The sequence below is a fragment of the Balearica regulorum genome, chromosome 15 (genome assembly GCF_011004875.1).
Source record: "Balearica regulorum gibbericeps isolate bBalReg1 chromosome 15, bBalReg1.pri, whole genome shotgun sequence".
Lineage (NCBI taxonomy): Eukaryota > Metazoa > Chordata > Aves > Gruiformes > Gruidae > Balearica > Balearica regulorum.
This window is the reverse complement of record NC_046198.1, coordinates 2,226,828-2,247,501: the sequence shown is the minus strand read 5'-3', so window position 1 is coordinate 2,247,501 and position 20,674 is coordinate 2,226,828. Positions and strand designations below refer to the sequence as shown.

The following is a 20,674-nucleotide window of genomic DNA, read 5'->3' as shown; positions in this document are numbered from 1 at the left end:
TGGATTTAGCTTCAACTTTTCAAAGAACAAAGGAAACAAAGTAAATAGTTATTTTTCGTATGCAGCTTGTCAAACTTTGTGACTTTACAATCAGATTTCCATTTCCGTTTGCCTCTCTCGGCCCAAAATCTCAACCCTTTTTCAGAGCAAAATGACTCTACATCCGCTTCCTGCTGGCAAGACCTGAGCTGAAAGTGAAGTCAAAACTTCCAGAACAGGTGACTGATGCTGTACACCCTGAACCACGGCAATATGAGACTTATGGTACAAAAAACCCTAATCGCTTTTGAAAATTTTGACCAGCGTGACCTCAAATGAGCCAATACACCAAGTGGAAAGGCAGATTGTTCTCCTTCCTTCCCTTTCACTACAAGGCTTCTAAAAAAACTAATCGTAGAAACAGTAGGTATTAAATTTTAAGAGAAGCAGGTCATTAAATTGACAGAATCTGTTAAACATCCCCTACACAAAGACAACTAATGCACCACATCATAAAGGATGTTGTTAAAGACAGGAATTCCAATTTCAGCTCCATTTAACCCCTAGAGAGAAAAATCAATGCCTAATAAAAGGAAAAAATGGGGTTTTTTCAACTCAAAGACTACTTAAAAAGAGGAAAAAAATATACAGACAAGTACATATGTTTTTCAGATTGGCACAATGGCACTGCTTATTCAAGAAGGTAACCACGTTTGGAAAACGAGACAGTCACCTATTTTATAACAACTCTTTAGAGTTTTAAAGTGTCATTAAAAATCATCTCCATCTATTCTGAAGACCAGATTATGACAATGCAATAGAAAAGAGAAATAGAAAGATACTGCAAGAATGGCATCCACAGCCAGAAAGTTTGCTTTATTTTAAAATCTGCTTTATTATTTTCATAGAGCCAAATTTTGACAGTGTGGTGGAAACACAAAACCAGCCCAGGGAAGAACCAGAACTCCCAGCTGAGTGTTCCAGCCATTCAGTTGCAAAGTCATTGTCTTTAGCCTGTCTAGTCCAAACATTTTGCATTCTCTCCTGTACAACGGCGCATTCTCAATAGGAAGAATTGCTCTCATCTCCCTGTCTCGTTTAATACTTAGGATAGTCTCCTGGGTAGTGAAGTAGCGGCTGTAAATCTCCACAGGCTGAAATGGGAACTGAACACACGATACTTCCCGGAAAGCACTTGGGAAGATTATTAGCAGACATTGCATCAACTGCTTCTCCCATCACTTTTTAAAACACACACATGTCTGACTTTTGCAAAAGGTTTGGTACCTTGGCTTGCTACGTATGTTTTTGTGAATGTATTTCTATGATGCTAAACTCATCGGAGGCTTTTTGTGGCACTCTAGCTCAAATTTGGATCCGAGTGGGCTCAAACAGGAGCCAGATATTGAGCCACACAGACTAGGGTAGTTCTAGGTGGGCAAACGTTTAAAAAAACCACGTAAGACAATACTGCAGACACTTCAGGAACTTTTGGGTCTGAAAAGGAGACGTTTGGTAAGTTCTCAAACTACCAGTAACATAGAGCAATACGTAATTTGTGTAAACAATTAACACATCTTTACTCCTTGTTCAGTAAAGGAGAGCAATACTCTAGTTATATTTCATGATGATTAATCTAGCCTGATATTCTCTTCTGAGACAAATCTGTCTCCATCTAATCTCACATCTGGCTACAGATGCATAAAGCTATTAGTTACTGGAGAAGGTAACTGTGGATTCCATGGACAGCGAATTACTAAAGAAATGTCTGCAAGCTGTTCTCATTCTGAAAATGCTGAAACCCCAGAACAATCCCCATATTATCTTGTATTATTAACTGAGACCAAGTACAGGACGATTAAAGACATTTCCATTCATTTCATTTTCTGAATCATATTATGTAATTCTTCAAACTGGGATTTCTTACATGAAATCAGCTGTTAAAAGCCAAATGTATACATAACATTTCTGCGTCCATACTTGTCCTTTTAAAATATACTTGATTTGGAGGAAGGAAATCTCTCCAAAAAGACAGATCTGTTCACTGCATATTAGGATGTTCCAGGGCTCAAAGGTGCATAGTATGTAGGGAAGTGTATCATTCTCTAAACACAGTAAAAATAAGAATTAAGAAAAAATTATGGTGGACAAGATCACAAATCAAAAGGGGAAAGCTGGTTTGGTAATAATGTAATTTTAAAATATTTTAAAAATAAATCGAGGAGCACCCCTCCTATGGAGACAGGCTCCTATGGAGAGAGTTGGGGTTGCTCAGCCTGGAGAAGAGAAGGTTCCAGGGAGACCTTAGAGCCCCTTCCAGTCCCTGCAGGGGCTCCAGGAAAGCTGGAGAGGGGCTGGTGACAAGGGCAGGGAGTGACAGGCCAAGGGGAATGGCCTGAAGCTGCAGGAGGGGAGATGGAGATGAGAGGTGAGGCAGAAATCCTTCCCTGTGAGGGTGCTGAGGCCCTGGCACAGGTTGCCCAGAGAAGCTGTGGCTGCCCCTGGCTCCCTGGCAGTGTTCAAGGCCAGGTTGGATGGGGCTTTGGGCAACCTGGGCTAGTGGAGGGTGGAACTAGATGGGCTTTAAGGTCCCCTCCAACCCAAACCAGGCTGTGAAAAATTCAAAAAGAATTATAAGAAATTAATCTTCGCTATTAGCATAAAGACTTTGATTCCTTCCAGATCCACCCACAGCCCCGTTAAGTTTTTTCCACCTGATTAAGAGTGCTATGTAAGTGTGTCATAACATCAAAGGCTCATGCTACATCAAAATAACAAGAATGACACGAAGGACAATGTTATTTTATTCCACAAGACTAAAAAAAGTTGATGGCCAATTCAAGTGTGCTCATGCATAAAGTGATAAAAGATTTGATCTGAGAAAAAGATGGCTCGATCTAGTAAGTGAGAAGGCTCATACAACAGAATACCAATATATGATTATATAGCATAATGAAAACATGAGAAGTTATGACTATTCAAGCACACAAATGAATCAGGCATCCGACAACAGCAAGAAGTAGGATGAGATCTCTTCTGAACCCATTTAAATGCCTCCAGAAAAATTAATATCTACAGCTATATATTCCTTTTATTACCTTTTTATAAATATGAAGTGATAAGGATGGATATTGTTTTAGCATTAGAAGTTTAGATTCCAATTCTGCAGAGATGTACATAACTCTACATGATTTCAGAAACAGCACGCCCTGGTCTGTTCAAGTTTATAATAGCACAAAACACAATACAGCACAAGAACACAATACATACTCAGCCACCTATTGCAAGGAAATTGTAAAAGAGAAAGCATTAAATATGGAACCAGTATTTCAATGCGCTTAAGCGCCACTCCTCTAGGCAGACTTACCATAAACTGAGCCACTGCCTTAATGAAGAAAACCCGGTCCTGTTCTGTCTCCACATCAGCAGGAATATCAGTCTGAGGTTCATACCTGTGGAAAGAAGCATGCACAGATTCTGACAAGAAATACATGTGCAATATTAAAGAGACTGATTCATTTGCGAGACAAAAATCCAACAAAACAAGCACATACGAGACTGGAAAATAAATCTTTAGCTCCTACTGCAGACTGGAGTATCCAGACCCTGGAATGCATACATTGGGTAAACTGCAAAAGCTGTAAACCCTGAGACACTTCTGTGGAAGGAATTGTTACTGTGGGGTCCCGAGTACATCTTTACACTCAGTTTTGCAAAGGAGCAAAATTTAGCTGGCTCAATCACATCTGTGAAATACTTATTTTCATAACAAATTTACTATTTAAATCACAAGCTGTTTATATAGATCAAGCTAAACTTAAGCATGTGTGGCTGCACAATGTAAAACACCAGGCATACGACTGAGTTAATACTCCCCGTCTTTCCGGTGGTGCGCTAAAATGACTTGTACAAGATTACTATTGCTGATAATAACAAAATCAGCCATCTTGTCCTTTAAAATGTGATAACACCTTTCCACGCTCTCAAAATCCACAAGAAAAGTTCACACTCAGGCATCATTTCAAACATACTACTTTCAAAAGTCGACAAAAGTTATGAAAAAGCAAATCGAAAGATTCTGAAATGCCTAAAAAAACCACCAGTGAAATGCAGAAATGTCTAGAAGTCACCAGCCTACAGCAACCAGGGAAGAAAAAAAGTCAATTCCCAGTGTCATAAAAGGCTTCAAGATTTTCAGCATTCAGACAGGCAAAAAAAGCATCTTTGCTTTCAAATCGCATTTGAAATTACGAGCAAGGCACGTACAAAATAACCTCATTGCTTTAAAGTGTAATTAAAAGGATTTTAGAGACTGGAAAAGCTATCTGCCTGTGTCAAGTGGAATTCCGACCCATAGCAGAAAACCATGTTCAGTTTCTATTTGGTCTGAAAGTGCAGGACTTCATTATTAGGCATAGGGCTCCCAGTAATCTTAAAACACAGAAGTTTAAGCTTTTAAAAGTGTTCAGGTTCATTAGAGAAACATATATTTTAAATAATATATTTGTTTTCTTTCAATTGCTCTGTTATTTTACTGTTATATACTCAGGGAACACTGATTTATGTTCTTACGTGAGTCAAAAACAACCAGTGATTTAGACCCTCAGTGTAATAGTATTATTTTAAAGAATATTTAGGTAACTTGATCCAAGTAATTTTGCATGGTTGTAAGTATTTCCCTGTTTTATTACAATTGCAACAGTATTCAGCAAATTTCTAACAGCTCGGTAATTAAACTTAATGGATACTAATTAAGAATCCAGACCAAAAAATAGCAATCAGGCAAATGAGTCACCATTATATTTTCAATTGTAATATTCTACCTCACAAGTAGCTTAAAAAAATTGTTTATTTTTTCACTTACATGGGAGAAAGAAGATTACGTATAATTTGATTGGCACCTCAAGTTTCATAAATATTTAACCAAAGTCTGTCAATGGGTGTAAAACTACAACTGGATAGTAGTAGATTAGTACTGTATCATTTTATTGTTGTTAAACATGGCACTGATGCTAGACAATACCAGGTTGAACCAATCACAAGTGTAGCAACAAGGTAAGAACAAACTGTATCTTGTAAAGTTCTCACTATATATCACCCTGTTTGGGGTAGAAAGTCAGAAACAGGCAGAATGGTAACGAGTATGTAAAATATGTGGAAGAGATACAGCTACTTTTGAATAACTACATCCGCCTTCAGGATGCAATCTGCCAGGGCAGACATTATATTTTCTACTTCAGCTACTAAAATGCTTTTTTTGTTGTTGTTTTGGTTGTAGAATTAAACTAAAAACCTGCAAACTTAACTACCACATTTCAAACTTAACTACCGGATTTTCTACCTGATATTTAGAAGAGCAGACCTCAAAGAAGGACTCAATAGCATCATGTTCCTCTTTAAACTTAATACAGTTTCACACCAAAACATCAGCTCCAGGCATACATATCCCACTCCAGCACCAGCCCCACCTGATCACCAACCTTTTCACCAGCCAGAGAAGCACTTCTGAGACAAGCATGAAGTTTGGGCTATGGAAATTCTCCATCGATATGAGTCGGGGATACCCCAGTGCCCTCATCATCTCAGTAAAATCTGAAAAACAAGAAAGAGCAGGGATTCCTTCTCACATATCCAACGTGGACATTACCAAGAACTCAGCATGCTGTTCATTTACCATTAGATAGCCCTGTTCAAAGTACTGTTAAAAAAATACCCTGACTAGGTTAATGAAAAGAAGTATCATTTCAATAGAAAACATGACCTGAGTAAAAAGGCGACTTTTTAACATGAGATTCACTGGACAGAAACAACGTTAAAACTGTTTCTCTCTGCAAAACACACCATTTAAATGAAGTTAACTACAGACTACGGGATCACTGCTATGCACAGGCTGTGCTATCCTAATTCTCTGCATTTACTACACCCTGTTAAAGCGCAGCCTGTCAGTCAATGGCTCCAACCCTGCGGCAGCCCTTCCTGTAGCCCTCATCTGAGGCACCCGTTAGGCCCCAAGCGCCCCTCACCGCCACCGCTGCCTCCTGGATCCCTCAGTGAAACCACTGGGCAAAACTTAAAGGAAAAGCGGGACCCGCTCGGCTGCGAGGGCACCCAACGGGGCCGGAGCCGTCCCGCAGGCCCCAGCGAGCCGTGGCAGCCCGGAGAGGGCCGAGATCCCGTCCCACCGCCCCAGACCCCGCTCCCCTCAGCGAAGCTCCTCACTCCTGAGGTCGCGGAACGACATCGCCGGAGGAGCCCGGGAGCCTCCGCCTGCCACCGCCGCACTAGGCCGCGCCGCTCGTCTCTATGGCAACCCCCCTACGGCGCAACGGCCGGGCCAAACTGCTGCGGAAAGCGAAGGGCCATGGCGGTGGGTCGGCGCCTCCCGGGCCGGCGCTGCGGAGCTCAGCCCGGGGCACCCTCTCACCAGCCGCGGGGCTCCCAGCCTCCCCCTCCATGCCTCTGCGGGGTGGTGGGGCCTGCTGGCGAGGTGGCTGCCCCTGGGGTGCAGGCTGGCCCCGCTGCCCGGCCCAAAGCCGGGGGGACCTGAGTGTCATGGCTGTTCCCTGTGGTGACATCCAGCTGAGGCAGGGGCTCTGCTGAGCCTGGCTTAAATGTATTATCTGGGGAGCCAGATCGGTTATTTTCGGGAAGACCCGGTAGTACCTGTGCCACGTTCACCCTGGCTGCTGTGGTTTGAGAAGGCCGTGCTCCCCCACGGGACGGGGGACCCACGTCCTTACCTGGGCTGAGCGGACATGAACCCACCGCTGCCGCGTCCAGGGGGCCGAGCCCCCGGCTCTCGCTCCTCTTGGAGTCAGCGCATCCCCCTTGCACCCGCTCTGCAGAGGACGACTTGGATCTCCCCGCGGACAGGAGTCCGGCACGCAGCTCTGCCTGGGTGCTCGAGCGTCGCAGGGCTGAGCTCGAAGGGGAGCGCGGGACGAGGGCCAGGCAGGAACACCTTCCTCTCCGGTCACACATTTCTGATGGGCATCCATGGCGTCCCAGCCACGCAGACAGCGACTGCAGTACATGGAGCACCCGCTGAAACGCACAGGAGGTGTTTGGCACAGCCCAGCCTGCACATGGCTGCCCGGCGGCAGAGCCAGACCCCTGTGCGTTCATTGTCCCCAGACACCCCCGGGAACCAGCGTCCCCGGGCCAGCCAACACGGCTTCTTGCCACCTCTCAGCTCCTATCCGCAACTGATGCTGACCGATCCTGTCAGCAGTTTCGTAACAAACTTCTTAAAGGCTCTTGGTGTCCTGAGTTTGCCCTTACAGACATAGCCAACAGCAGTTTTCATGTTGATGCATCAAGTAAGAACAGTATGACAGCTTCTCCGCTAACACTTGGTGGTTTCAGATGTCCTAAAGGAACAGGAGCTCTGACCATGAGACTTGTGCAGAAACACCGGACGGAACGGCCACAGCTCTTACTGACAGGGTCATCAATATCGTGGGGTAGAATGAGTTGAAAATAATCTAGATGTCAGGCTGATCTATGGATGTCTCAGGACATTTTGCAGAGCAGTCCGCAGTTTTCCAGTTCTAACTGCCCCAGCACACATAGGACATGCACACATTGGCTCTGTATTGAGCAGTACCCTATCCACACGATTGAAAAAGTAATCAAAAGCAAGGAAATAGCAATAAATCCTTACAAAGAATAAATTGAAATTAAATAGTTACATTAGAAAATAGGATACACGATTAGAGGGTGGATTTCTTATGCCACAAAGCCATGAGATAGCAAACCTTAATTAATTAGTTCAAGAGTGTACCAGCCATCCAAGAACTTGGGCAGGGGGACCAGAGAAGGAAGGAAATGTTCCCCCGCTAGCAGGCAAAAGGCAGGGGGGATGAAATACGTGGGGGACAGCCAAAGCTGTAAAATACATGAAATAAATTGTCAGTGTACTGTTTACCTCAGCTCTTCACCTTACATAAATGTCATTAATGTTTATATATTATTATTAGGGCGACCATGCCGCTGGAGATGGAGCGGATGTAGCTTTGAACTAAGCAGGGGCTCAAAGAGGAGCAAACTGCAGCCATACACCCATGGCAGGAGCTCACACCACACCCACGAGGGCTAAGCCTTTCTCCTTGCCACCTTCCCATCTCTAAAAACCCACACCCAGAGGAAAAAACACTACGCAGCTCTACTTACTCCCTAGACGCGGAATGGAAACAGCTCCCTATTCCACAGCCCAATTCACACTTTTGAGGGGTTGGGGTTTTTTTTCCCCCTTCATCACTACAGAAGCCGAAAATTGTGTTGGAAATGAAAGAAAATGTAAACTTTTGGCGCAGGTTTCTGTGGCAATGGGTGAGCTATCAGATGACATTGCAGGCTTCTGAGTACAGATGGTAATATCTTCACTGCACATCTGCAGCGCCTGGTCTCCATCCAAACCTCTAATTTCGTTTAGATGAAATTTCATTTCTTTAGGGCTGTAGGAAGCCACAACCGCTGCTGGGGGCCTGGTAGAGGTGTAGAAGGAACCCAGCCGGGGGTGGCAAACGATGTCCAAGCGGTGTGTAAGCATCCAGCGGCACCGGGCTGGTTGTTAGCAGAAGACAGTGACCCCACTTTGCAGCCTGATAAGGAATTAGCAGCCCCCGCAGTGAACGTCTTCGCTCTGAAACGCAGGTGGGTATGACAGAAGCAACGGCTATTATTTAACACCTCGTGGAAAATAATCTCCTCTTCTGTCTGTTTCATATGTCGTGCATGTGACTTTTGGGGCTCCCCAAATCACTTTAGGGCTGACAAGCGCTGTGCATTGCTGCAAGCGGGGCCAGGCAAACCCACGCCCCAGGCTGTTAGCATTATCTCGTCCTACTCACTGCCTCCACGCTGGTTCCAGGGCTCTGCCAACCCCTTTCAGCCCCTCTCTCCGGCTCCCACCCATCCCCAAACACATCACTGAAGTCAAGTCATGCTTTGGCTCATGAGCATCCATTAATCAAAGATTTCACCAAGAAACCATTGACCCGGACAGCAGAACATCATTGATCCAGGCTGCATGCCATCGCGTCCCTTTTGGCTGCTGCAAGCGTGGTTAGCGCAACGTGCTTTTAAATACTCCATCATCCGAATATCCCGTCAGCCAGCCCGATGTCTCTGTGTCGGCTCCCGATTTAGCAAGAACAGCACCTGAGTTTGCCGTGCACAGCCTCTCCATGCGCTGGGAGAGCTGGTCCCAAGGCAGGAGATGAGCTCTGCGATCAGCGAGATACAAGAAGGAGAAACCATCTCTCTGCAAGGATGGCCAGACTTGGAGCACCCCACCAACCTCCTCTGCCTGCAAGACAAATTCTTCTCTCTCTTGGGAGAGAAAAAACAATTTGGCCACATCTGCCCAGCCAGGATCCCCCCTTCCACGTACAGAGCTCAAACATAAAACCTCCGTGTATGTTTGCTGCTGCTTCACCTCATTATTGCCATTTTAGGTTCAGGAAAATAAATCTAACCATTTGCCGGTTGACACCCCTTTCCTCGCTGTGTTCAAAACACTCTTTACATCTAAAACAGCGTTATCGATCTCGTGGTCGGAGCCTCCTGGTCGCCAGCCAGTGGGTTGTTGTTTTTTTTTTCTCATTTCTCCCCATCTCATCTCAGCAGTGCTGGCTGCACTCTGCTCCCACCCCCATCCCTTCAGGACACCCCCCCACTAGCTGTCAGGTTCTCGACATATAAATAATCAGCTCTATTAATCTTTCCCAGTGTCCTTTCAGCCATCTGAACTCTTGTTGCCATCTTCCTGCAGATGAAGGGTAGGGGTTTTCTTTGCTATATATATATTTTTTTTATTATTTATTTTTACTGTTCTACTGCTCTTTCCCCAGGTTGGTTTTTTTGGCAGAGCTTGGCATTAACATTGCTATCACATGTTTTTAAGTCAAATTCTCACATCCTTACATTACAGTACCTGGCAGATCGGCCTAAAACGTATTTTTCCTCTGCTAACAAGGAATTATGCTTCGTGAAGAGTTGATGTTTCATGTTATTCCCATGGGGCAAACAGTTACGTGGCATCAGGCTGACCTTGGACCACGCTCACCGAGGGTCCGTGCTCGGGGATGTGGCAGACGGATGAGTGCCACCAGCCCGTCGTGAAGATGGGATGTGTTCCAGCTCAGACAGCCCCAAGGAGCAGCTGTGGTGCCTCTGCCACTTAATTGGAAAGGAGATTATTATTTTTTTTTCATGCCTTAAATTTCAGAAAGAAACTGTGCGCAGCAGCCAGATGAGCCGCGCTGGCGGGGAGTTTGGGAAGAAGGAACATGAGGGTGGGTGGTGGCATCACCACTGTGGCCACAAACACCTTCCAGGGACACGTTGAACCGCAGGAGCAGGAGGAAAACTGCATCCACGTCGCCTGCTCGGACACTCACTCGTGACCCTGCTTCTGCTGCGTGCCTCCAGCAACGGCTCTGCTACAGTCACATCGCAAATGAACTGCTGTTCTTCCCCCCGTCCCACCACCGTGTGTTAGGAGAGCACCTACGGTTGATTTTGCCCTCAAAGATGCAGAATCACCCAGTTTAGAAACCTAGGACAGATACCAGGCTTTTCTGAGACCGGGCTTCGTCCCCAGGCCAGTGTCGCAGGCACAAGGCTGCCCGTCTCTCCCGGGTGGGCTGCACGCCGGTTCCTGCTGGGGTCCCTGAACAGCCTGTACCCCCGTTTCATCCTAAATTGCACACTGGTATCTTTCTAGAAATCCACATGTCTAAAACCAAAATGGAGTTTTTTCTGGCTAAAACAAGCTTCTGGCAGCCCGAGCGCAGCCGCCCCGGCAGGAAGGTCTGGCACGGTTGAACCTCGCTCCAGCAGCGCCCGAGTGCCCTCATTTCCCAGTGCCCTTCTGTAAAATGACCTGCAAAGCAAATGAAAAGAACATCACGATTTTCCTGCTCTTTTTCTGATGTTGTCTTACCTGGTTAGTCTCACACTGCAAATTCAATCCTCGATCCCAGGGATGGCAGGACTGTAAGCTCTTGGCAGGGCTAGGACGTAACCTGCTGTTGAAAATACGATCATGGGAGAAAGCAAAGCATTTTAGTCTGATTTCTCTAATGGTTTTTAAATCAAGAAGAAAAAAACTTGAGATGATCAGGCATTCTTCAGATTCCTGAAGCACAAAGTAACAAAATTGGAGAGATGTGGATCTGACGGATGGACCACTCGGTGGATAAGGAGTTGATTGGACGGTCGCATTCAAAGAGTTGTGGTCAACGTCTCGATGTCCAAGTGCAGACCAGTGACGAGTGGTGTTCCTCAGGGGTCGGTACTGGGACCAGCAGTATTTAACATCTTTGTCAGCGACATGGACAGTGATATAGAGTGCACCCTCAGCAAGCTTGCCGACAACACCAAGCTGTGTGGTGTGGTCAACACGCTGGAGGGAAGGGACGCCATCCAGAGGGACCTGGACAGGCTGGAGAGGTGGGTCCATGTGAACCACATGAAGTTCAACAAGGCCAAGTGCAAGGTCCTGCGCATGGGTCAGGGCAATCCCAAGCACAACTCCAGGCTGGGCGGAGAATGGATGGAGAGCAGTCCCAACGAGAAGGACGTGGGGGTGTTGGGGGACGAGAAGCTCGACATGACCCGGCAATGTGTCCTGGCAGCCCAGAAAGCCAACCGTGTCCTGGGCTGCGTGTCCAGCAGCATCACCAGCAGGTCGAGGGAGGGGACACTGCCCTTCTACTCCGCTCTGGTGAGGCCCCCCTGCAGTGCTGCATCCAGCTCAGGGGTCCCCCAGAGTCATTTGCTCATAGAGGGGCTGGGGGGGAGGAAAAAAAAAAAAAAGGGCAGGGTAGGAAATTATGAGGTTTTCTTTTGGCTGATGTATGGAAGTGTCATACCGACACTTCATGTTCTGTTTTTTGCATCCACTTTCTGCTTTTATTTGCAAGTTGGGCATCAATTTTTGCCCTTCTAATCAGAGCCTTCCCCATTACCCAGCTGGGACAGATTAATTTTCACCTAAAGGCTGTTTTCAACCCTGGGCTGCAACATTTGCTGCCCCCCCCGTTCACACCACCCGAGGTTTCCGTTTGCTGCTGAAGGCCGGCTCAGCTTGTGACCTCCTCGGTGTCGGCATGGAAGAGAGTTTCACGAGCAGCCTTCTTCCTTCCCATTTGATTTAACATTAGCCCTCCACCCGGCTCTTTTTTTTGGGTTTTGGTTTTTTTTTTTTTTTCCTGAGGAACCTAGGGAAATCTAGAGCCTTTGCATCTGGGGAAGGAAAACATCCAGGAACGTCACGTTCCCTGTAATTACATTGCAGAACGAGTCCCTCCCTATTAACGCACTGGCGTTAGAGAAGAGCTGTGAGAGCAGAGTGCCGTACCCAGGATAAGCGGCAGCCCATGTATCAAGTCGAAGGGGTAATAAATCAACGGCCTCTGCTTGGTCACTCGGCAGATAAGCCAGAGAAGCTACTTAGGATGAAAAAAACCCATCCCCAAGCAAGTAGATTTCCAGATTTATCTCAGACTTTGCCTGACAGGTCAGGAGAGGAGAGATTGGGTTCTCATCTATATGCAGTGAAAAACAAGATTATGTTTCTCCACTCTCCATTAGCTCCCGCCAAAGCCGAGCGCCACTCGGCGCTAAGTGCTTTTTTTCCCCCAGAATCTGCCTAATTTCAGGATGTTCAATTTAAGATGGCATGGCACAGCTTGATTTATATACAACACGATGCTCCCTCTGTCCCTGGAAGCTGAAAGCCCAGATCATCTTTGCTACAACACAAAGAGATCCAAAAATCATTGTTTTCTCATGAAAAAACCACTTTGGTGTGTTTTTCTGCAACATCAACATTTTGGCTCTTGACCTACCTGGAGGGAAGGGTACGGAGAACGACCAGCCAAGGTGACAAGGAGAAAGAGTCTAAGTAGGTTTGGAAGGACACCATCACTGGTTGCCCAATTTGCCCCTTTACCTGAGGATCACCAAGCAAAACGCCGCTTTCACCGGTGAGGAGTACAAGCCCTGCACAGCGCGAGGGTGAAGCAAGCCCTCCTGGGCAAGGACCTCTTCTCCAGGCTCTGGTCTTGGCACAGCTACCTTAGTTAACTAATTGCAATCATCGTTTGGGCACCACCATCAAAACGAAGGACATAAATGAGTGGAAATGAGAGCTCTTCCAGGATTCTCCCAAACATTCCTTACCTGTGCAGGTGCCACCTTTGCCCAGTTTTCGCCCCAAGCGTGGCTTTCCATCCTCCCCTGTTATCAGGGTGCTGCTTTCTGGCAGCAGCTGGTGGGATCGTGGAGGTCTGCGCCCTCAGCCCCCACCACGCAGCCTCGGGTGGGCTTGGGGACCACCGCGGCCGGGGAAGCCACGTGACGGTAGAGCCCGGTGGCCACTCAGCCAGCAACGGGCCAGCGGGAGTCCTGCCGACGGCCACGGTGGAATGGGGACGGAGCCCTGTCCTCTGAAAAAGAGGGAGAAAGAGCTCAAAGGGAAACGAAGACATAACATTAGCATTTAAGCGGCGAGCCGCTGCCGCAGCGCACAACATTTTATGCTGCCAGGAGAAGAAACAGCTTACTTAAAAACCTCTCGGATTTTTCAAACTGCAAGGAAAGTCCCAAAGCGCTGGGAGCCGGGTTCCTCTTCTGTCCCCAGCTCTGCTTCGGCATTAAACCGTCGTCGGCTGAAACGGCCGCTCCACGAGTCCCAGCTCGCCGGGGGAGTCGGGGTCTTGGATAAACAGACCTTGGGGCTGAGCCAGTCCGGCAGCTTTAGGTGCTGGCAGAAACCTGCGATCTCAGCAGCAAAATGAAGTGTTGCTCTGGTAAAAGGGGAGGGCAGCAGGTTTAGGTCTAAAAATAAGTTTGTGACAAGGAAATGTTCGGAGCAGAAGCAACGGAGGGGCTTCAGGATGGGGATGGGGTGCAGCTGGGGAAGCAGAAGATTTGGCGACCCGAGTAACCCCATCCCCTGCAGACAGGTGGGTGACGGTGCCCGGGGCAGGGGGGCTGGCACCGCCGAGTCCTCCCACGGGACCCCGGCTCTCAGCAGAGCCGAAGGGATCCCAGCACCCAGCTTCATCACCCGGCGGGAACCCCAGCCAGACCAGAGCAGGCATGACCGCAAGGAGAAGGTGAGCGATAGCCAGGACGTGCCTCATCTGGAAATAACCCTTTTCTTGTCATACCTTCTGCTGCTGCAAAACCACCTCAGCTGTGAAACTCAGCCTGGAGGAAGCTATTCCTCCTGGATGAATTCAGCATCGCTCCCAGCAGCTGTCTGCCACTGTCTGGAGCGTACAGTGGATGCAGGGAGACCTTTATAACCTCTCTGCTCTTGAGGGAAAAGCTATGGCAGATACGATGGGATTTGGGGAGTTATTATCCCCCCTTGGTTAGGTAACGAGGATCTCTGGCTCCCTGGACAAGTGATAGATTGGTTTCTGCGCAGGCTGGGTGCCTCCGTCGGCCGTTAAGCTGTTGGAAAATCTCTGATGACATCAGAAAAAAACCTCACGATGAGGATATCTGTGCCGAGGCAATATGTACATCCAGAAATCTCTCCTCACTGGAGCTCCGGAAAACACAGCACGTTGCCAGTGAACCCAGGACCCAGCTTCAGGGTTCGTTAGCTAAGAGAGAAGCGAATATCCCTCGAAACCTAGTCCAAAGCCTATCGCATCACGGGAGGACGGCCTCCAGGGCGGGAAAGCTGCAGAGCAGGAGTCTGGGGTCACACTCGCCCGCACCTCAGCGGTAAATGGGTTTGCTCGTACCCCATCACCACACGCGGGTGCTCGGCTGCGTGCAGCACCCTCCGAGTGAGTCGTGCAAGGCCCCGATGCCGAGGATGCCCAGCGGAAAGGAGCGCAGCCAGTATCGGAGAGCTAAAAAATCTTCTCTGTTCTTCTATAGGAGAGAAAAGCTCCTTGAAGACAGAAATTGCTGAGGCAGAAGGCGAGGAGTCCGTGCCGCCGCTGCTGGAGAGCGTCCCTGCAACAGCAGAAACGGGAGCAAGCGGGGAAGGAGCAATAACCGGGGGACTACGCAGCCTCGACTTTTTATCTCTATTAATTGGCCCTTCTATCATCAGAGGGAAAGTCACGCACAAGCAGCCCTGGCTAACGCACAGAAATCCAAGGAGCTGTTTTCTGGCCAGCTCATGGTATCTGTTAGTACCTTTAGATACACAAACCCCCACGTTTTTGTGAAGGTTTTGTACATACACAGAAATCCAATGCCAGAAAGAGCCCGGAACGCCGGCGTGTGCCGAGCTGCCCAGGCTCTTCACGTCTGAAGCCTCAAAGGAGAGCCGTGCGCGAGCGGAGGAGCCGTCTCCCTGCAAACCGCAGCCGCTCCGCTAAGCCCGGGGTGCAGCCCGGCCTCAGATCTGCCCCTTCCACCAGCTGCTTGGGAAGCTCCTGTGGTAACACATGCGAGGAACGGCTAAGAAGTCGCTTTTTTACTTTATTTTCCCCAAAGCGAGGAGAAAGGGAGAAGTTTTCCCAGCAGGCTGAAGTTGAATGGCCGAGCGTGCCGCGATACGGCGCCGTGCCCGTCAGGCTGCGGCCTGGGAACCTGGGGGCCCTGGGCAGGACGCTGCAGGAGATGCGTCGCCTCAGCCGGTACCTGGGATCCCAGGGTCCATCGGCCTCAAGCAACCGGCCCTGTGATGCAACGCGGGCTCGGTGCCTCTGTTTCCCCAGCTCTGAGCTGCCTTACAGATCACGAGGGGGGTTGGCAGCCTTGCGTTGTGGTTTTAAAGCCCCTTCAGATCCGCTGGCCAGAAGGAAACGCAGAGCACGCCTCACCCTGCGGGTCTGAGCGACTCAAACCCGCGTCTGAGCAAAACAGAGTCACGCAGATTACAGTCCTGAGTAAAAATACATTTTCTTCCATCACAAGATGGCAATGACCCGGCGGCTGGACAGGACCCAGAACACGTTGCAAGCCATCGCAGCTTCTTGAGCCCCTAGTTAGCCTCTGTTTTGCAAAACAGGATGCCAAAGCTACAGAAAACACCGCTGTCCTCAAAACAGCTGGGGGCCAGCACCACTTCTGGGGCGTGCACAGGTCACCCTGCTGCAGCAGCCCACGCAGCATGCCCACCTTTGCTCCTCCGCTTGCACAGGGGGGCTTCAGAGATGCCCCCGGGCTGGGAGGCGGGGGGAGCCGGGGCAGACGCCCACGTGCCTTCACAGGCAGGACCGAGCCACTCGTTCCTCAGAGCGACAGCAAAGGTCAGTTTTGGCAAGTAGTGAAGGAGATCTTCCAGGCGGAAGATCCTTCCCCTTGAGTATTTTGGGGAGCAACCTACCTCCCCCCATCTCCTGCCCTGGCTGGCAAAGCACTGCCCTGTCCCTGTGGGAGGCTCTGCTGAAAACACCCTTCAGAGATGACACCTGGGCTTAGCCCAGACCCTACCCAGCTTAATTACAATTAAGCTTAATGACATTTAGCAGTGGTTTCACCTGGGGTGGGGTTAGTAGGGACGGAGGTTGAAGACCCAGGTCATTGCTATGCCCAGGAGCAGCGGTGGCTGCAGGGGACAGTCCCTGGCAGAGCCATCGCTGCAGGGAGCGCAGCCTTGTCCTCCTCCACGCCCACGAGTCCCTGTCCACCACAGGTACCACGGTGGCCACTGCTTTGCAAAACACATCGCGGGCCCTGGCTCCTCTGTAGCCGAGGGGCTCCCGGGGGACACCCGGGAGGGGGTGTGGGATGGGGCCGTGTCCACGTGTCCCATGTGCGCCCGGCTCTGAGGACTGATGGGGAAAGGTGCCTCATCAGGGCCAGCGCCTGCCCTGAACTGGTATCTCTCCCTGTTGGGAAATGCTGGAAATTGTCCATTTTCATCCCAGCTGGGTGAGAAGGGGAAATGAAATCATATGGGAGTATAAAAAAACTGCGAGCGCTAAGACGTTTGGGAGGAAAACATGGTATTTGTAGAGTGCTTTGAAGCACACGCTTCTCCGAGGGGACTGCCGGTATGTCACCGGCGTCATCCCTTCATGACTCGTGTCCTCGTAGAGGCAGGAACTCCTGCAGCGAGCTCCACCACGGCGCAGGTATCCGGCGTTGCCAGCTGCCTTTGTAAGGGCTGGCCCTGGCCTTTAGAAACAGGAACTGGGAAAAGAAATCAAAAATCCAGACGACGATGTGAACACAAGTCTACGGAGGGGTCTGAAACCGATCCAAGCTGCCAGCCGGAGGAGATGACCTGGGAGCGATGCGATCGGAGGGAGGCTAGCCGCCGCCGTTGTCACTTCATCCACGTTGTCTTAGCTACTCTGAAACATGTTTCTGTGCACTGGCTGGAGGATTTGCGTTTGATTTAAAATTGGCTCACTGGGAGAAAACTCCTGGGTTTGCCTTCCCTGCCTTTCGGTGGGACAAAACCGAAACTCGGGGAGAGCTGACCCAGAGCCAGGTTGTTCCTGATGCTTCAGGAAACAGCCGTGGGCTCTGCTGGCCCTGGACCTCTTTGCAATTCGGCCACGAAGGCAGGTGAAGCCTCCCGAGAGGAGCACGGCCATGGAGACCCGGCAGATCCAGGCGTGACGGAGGGAGAGGTTTCCAGAGGTCAGGTCCAGCCGCCGATGAAGGAAGCGGCTTCGGTGCAGGACGTCCGTACAGGAGCATCGCCACTCCAGCTGCTCTCCTCCAGCCATCGCGGTGGGGTGCGGGGGTGCCTCGGCTCCCGCCTGGTGTTAAAACGCAAGCTGAAGAGCGGGGCAGGACGTGCTGGCGGGGGGGACAGTCCTGCTCCAAACCCGCCTGTAGCTGCCCCGCCGGGGGCAGAGCGGGGTTTAGCCGGTGGGAATCTTTGATTCCTGGCGCTGCCAGCCTGGAAACCTGCTCGTGTCCCCTCTGTTCCTGGCAAGCAGCTGTGGCCTGCCACGGGGCATGTGGGGGGAGGCCATGCCTGTGCCCCGAGGATGACAAAAACGCTTGCTCAAAGCGGGGGGCAAAGGGATTTTTTTTTTTTTCTTTTTTTTTCCAAAATCACCTTCAGGGCTGTGTTTCACCTTTGGAAAGTCATCTGCCTTTCTACCCCTGGGGCTGTAAATGCAGCTGGGTGCAGAGCAAAGCACAGCTCCGTCGCCAGCTCCGTCCCCTTGTACATCACATCCAAGCAGGAAGGTGTCCGCCGCCCTTATTTCCACGCCGGTAGGAGAAAAGGAGATGCTGCTTCCCCGGGATGTGGCTACACCACCGCTCCGGCCAGAAAGAAGACAGGCAAGTGATAAATCGGGTGCAATTCCTCTTAAATACCTGGGAATAGAAGTTGCAACCAGGTTCCTAATGGGCAGGAAGGAAATAAAAGATGCAGCCTCTTATCTGCTCCTTGAATTCCCGATGCCGGGGGTAGAGCGACCCTGACGTGGAATACGGATGCTGCGCTGCCTGCCAAGGCTTGACATATGGAGGAGGGCAAGCCGTACCCTTCAGCAGAGGACGGGTACAAAGAGTCCAGCTCCGGGGCAGGATGTGAATATAGATGATTTTCAGAGAAGTTCTTGATCTTATCGTTTAAGCCTTCCTGCTTGAATAAGGAGAGAAACACAACGGAAACTAAAGGGACTTGCTCAGCTTTGAATACGGACCCGGCAACCTGCGCGCCCGGGGGCTCTCTGGAAGGACGGCATCTGCTGAGGGTTTCTCTGAGTAAGTGCCAAATTCAATAGTGCCTTTATGAGCTGGGAACAGTCATTTATCACGAGCATGTGGCAACGCGGCGCTGAAGCACCGGCTTGGAAGTGACCTTTGCTGTGAAATCGCGTGGATGGAGCGGGATCCCTGGGCTGTCGCTGCCCCAGGGGGTGGAAACGGGGGGGGAAACGCTGTGAAAAACCCCGAGCTCCGATCTCCAGGTCCCGTACGACCCCTGCAAGGTGCAGGGACGTGACTTGCGAGCTTCTTCCTTCTCTACTCAAAAGAACATCTCTCCCTGTCCCTCCCAAGTCCTTTGTCCCCCAGTATCTCTTGAAACCAGCATTTATCAGGAATAAATGTCCAAGCAGCTGATTCTCTAGAAAATCCCCTAACTGGTCACAAATGGGGGGGATGGCAGCGGCGTTTGGCTGATTTCTGACTACGGACACGTTGACATAGACTCAATCTCTTTATAATCGTATTGTAACAAAGACTGCAGCCGCTGGGCGAATGCTCAAGCATACATTGCATGCACCATATAACATGATATGATACGGTATTAAACATTACATTTCTCATGGTCTTTGCAGGAATAAGCCCCAAAGCAGCAAATCTCCCAGAGCTGAGGTGTGATGGTCCAGCCCCATGGTGATGCCCTCTCTGGCTGGAGTGACTCGATATCTCCCAGAAGGTAATTAGGCTGTTGTTCTGTGTCAGAGAGGTCAGACACCCCCCCCAAAAAAAAAACCAACCCACTGCCCTGCAGCAAGAGGAAGCGCTCTGTGGCTGGGCAAAGCTCGGGGTCATTTCTCTCGAGCGTCGGAGAGCTTCGAGCAAGAAACAGTGTTTGGTTGGATGCAGGCAACAGCTTCCAAAAAGGACTGACCCCAGGGCAAGCGGCTCCGCGCTCGTGTGGGTCTGCCTCCGTGTCTCGTCAGGCTGCACTTTTGCAGCTATCTTCGATAGCACCATCTGCTGATATTAAAAATACTTTGTTTTTTAGTGTATACAAAAGCCTTTGGTGCACCTGAGTCCGGCAGCAAGCGGTGCAGAATCGATCGGTTCCGATGAGTAACGTCCCTCCTCACGTGGGTTCGTGGGCATTCGCGTGCTGATGAATTTCTTTACCTGGTAACGGTCTGGCAGGTTTTTCTGAGAAGTTCACTGAATAATTGCAAGTCAGGATATGTTGATTAGCATTTCTGTTCTGTGAATTACTCCTGTATGGGAAGCAAAGCTGCACGATTAGCAAAGTCTACGATAATACACATGTATGAATTTCCTCCCCTGTCAATAGCGGCTAGATGAAATGAAACCTGGTAACAGTCCTCGGAGAAAGGGACTGGCCCTGTGTGGTTCGCTGGTTCGGCACCTGGCCCGTAGTGGCACTGATGGAGGACGCTGGAGGATGCTCTCCTCTTCCTGAGCACCCTGCAGCTCTCAGGTTGCCCAAGAGGCACCAACGCCTTCAATGCACGAGACCATTCGGGGCCGATTTTCCCACCTCTAACAGCAAACCCCTGCTTTAACGTATAAATTTAACAAATGTATCTCCTTGGTGACAGCCACGCAGCACAGCCCGCATCCCAAAAACCCATCCCAGCAGGACAGGAGCTGTTGGAGAGCGGGTTGGTGGTGGTCTCACAGGGTCTTACCCATTGCGCGAGGAAATTGGGAAGGTGTTTCAAGCGGCTGTGTCTCTTGCGGAGCTTTTGGGGCCTGGCCGAGCGCAGATCGAGGTGCTAAAATCACCATCGCGTGCTGCTGGGCTGCCAGGATCTCAGCCAAGAGGAGGATGTGGATGCGCGTGGTCTGACTGCAAAACCGCCGATGGGAAACGCCCGCGCGCCTCCCCCCAAACGCAGAGCAGCGGCGGGGGGTTGTCCCTGGGCACGGGAACGCGGCTGTCCTGAGGTTGGATACCTCAACCCTGCGAGGACCGCATCCATCCCGGCAATACCTGGACCCGGATACTGTCCCAACCACCCTCCCCTTCCCTACAACCGGCTCCGTAGCACCCAACGGGTCAGGATCCGGCCCCTCG

The 20,674-nt window shown here is 50.0% G+C and overlaps 1 protein-coding gene and 2 long non-coding RNA genes across 7 annotated transcripts in view; 1 reads left to right on the top strand and 2 right to left on the bottom strand.

Moving 5' to 3' along the window:
* CLUAP1 (clusterin associated protein 1) overlaps positions 1-6,322 on the bottom strand; it is a 71,928-nt gene extending 65,606 nt beyond the window's left edge. For 2 of the 5 annotated variants that reach the window (XM_075767735.1, XM_075767738.1), the window contains exons 1-3: positions 6,199-6,322; positions 5,460-5,571; positions 3,347-3,431 (exon numbers count right to left, since the gene is read on the bottom strand). In XM_075767735.1, the coding sequence (XP_075623850.1) occupies positions 3,347-3,431; positions 5,460-5,571; positions 6,199-6,220 (219 nt within the window). In that variant the 5' untranslated portion in view covers positions 6,221-6,322. Of the gene's footprint in view, positions 1-3,346; positions 3,432-5,447; positions 5,572-6,002; positions 6,132-6,198 lie in introns of those variants that run through there. The other 3 variants (XM_075767734.1, XM_075767736.1, XM_075767737.1) reach the window with 3 other exon arrangements.
* A 2,608-nt stretch (positions 6,323-8,930) lies between these two features.
* On the bottom strand, positions 8,931-13,870 carry LOC142603980 (uncharacterized). Its single transcript, XR_012837867.1, has 3 exons — positions 12,837-13,870; positions 10,049-10,867; positions 8,931-9,289 (listed from the first exon to the last, which is right to left on the bottom strand). It is a non-coding gene; the product is annotated as an uncharacterized LOC142603980 (long non-coding RNA).
* A 2,500-nt stretch (positions 13,871-16,370) lies between these two features.
* On the top strand, positions 16,371-19,656 carry LOC142603959 (uncharacterized). Its single transcript, XR_012837853.1, has 3 exons — positions 16,371-18,213; positions 18,513-18,642; positions 19,221-19,656. It is a non-coding gene; the product is annotated as an uncharacterized LOC142603959 (long non-coding RNA).
* Positions 19,657-20,674: the final 1,018 nt, after the last annotated feature.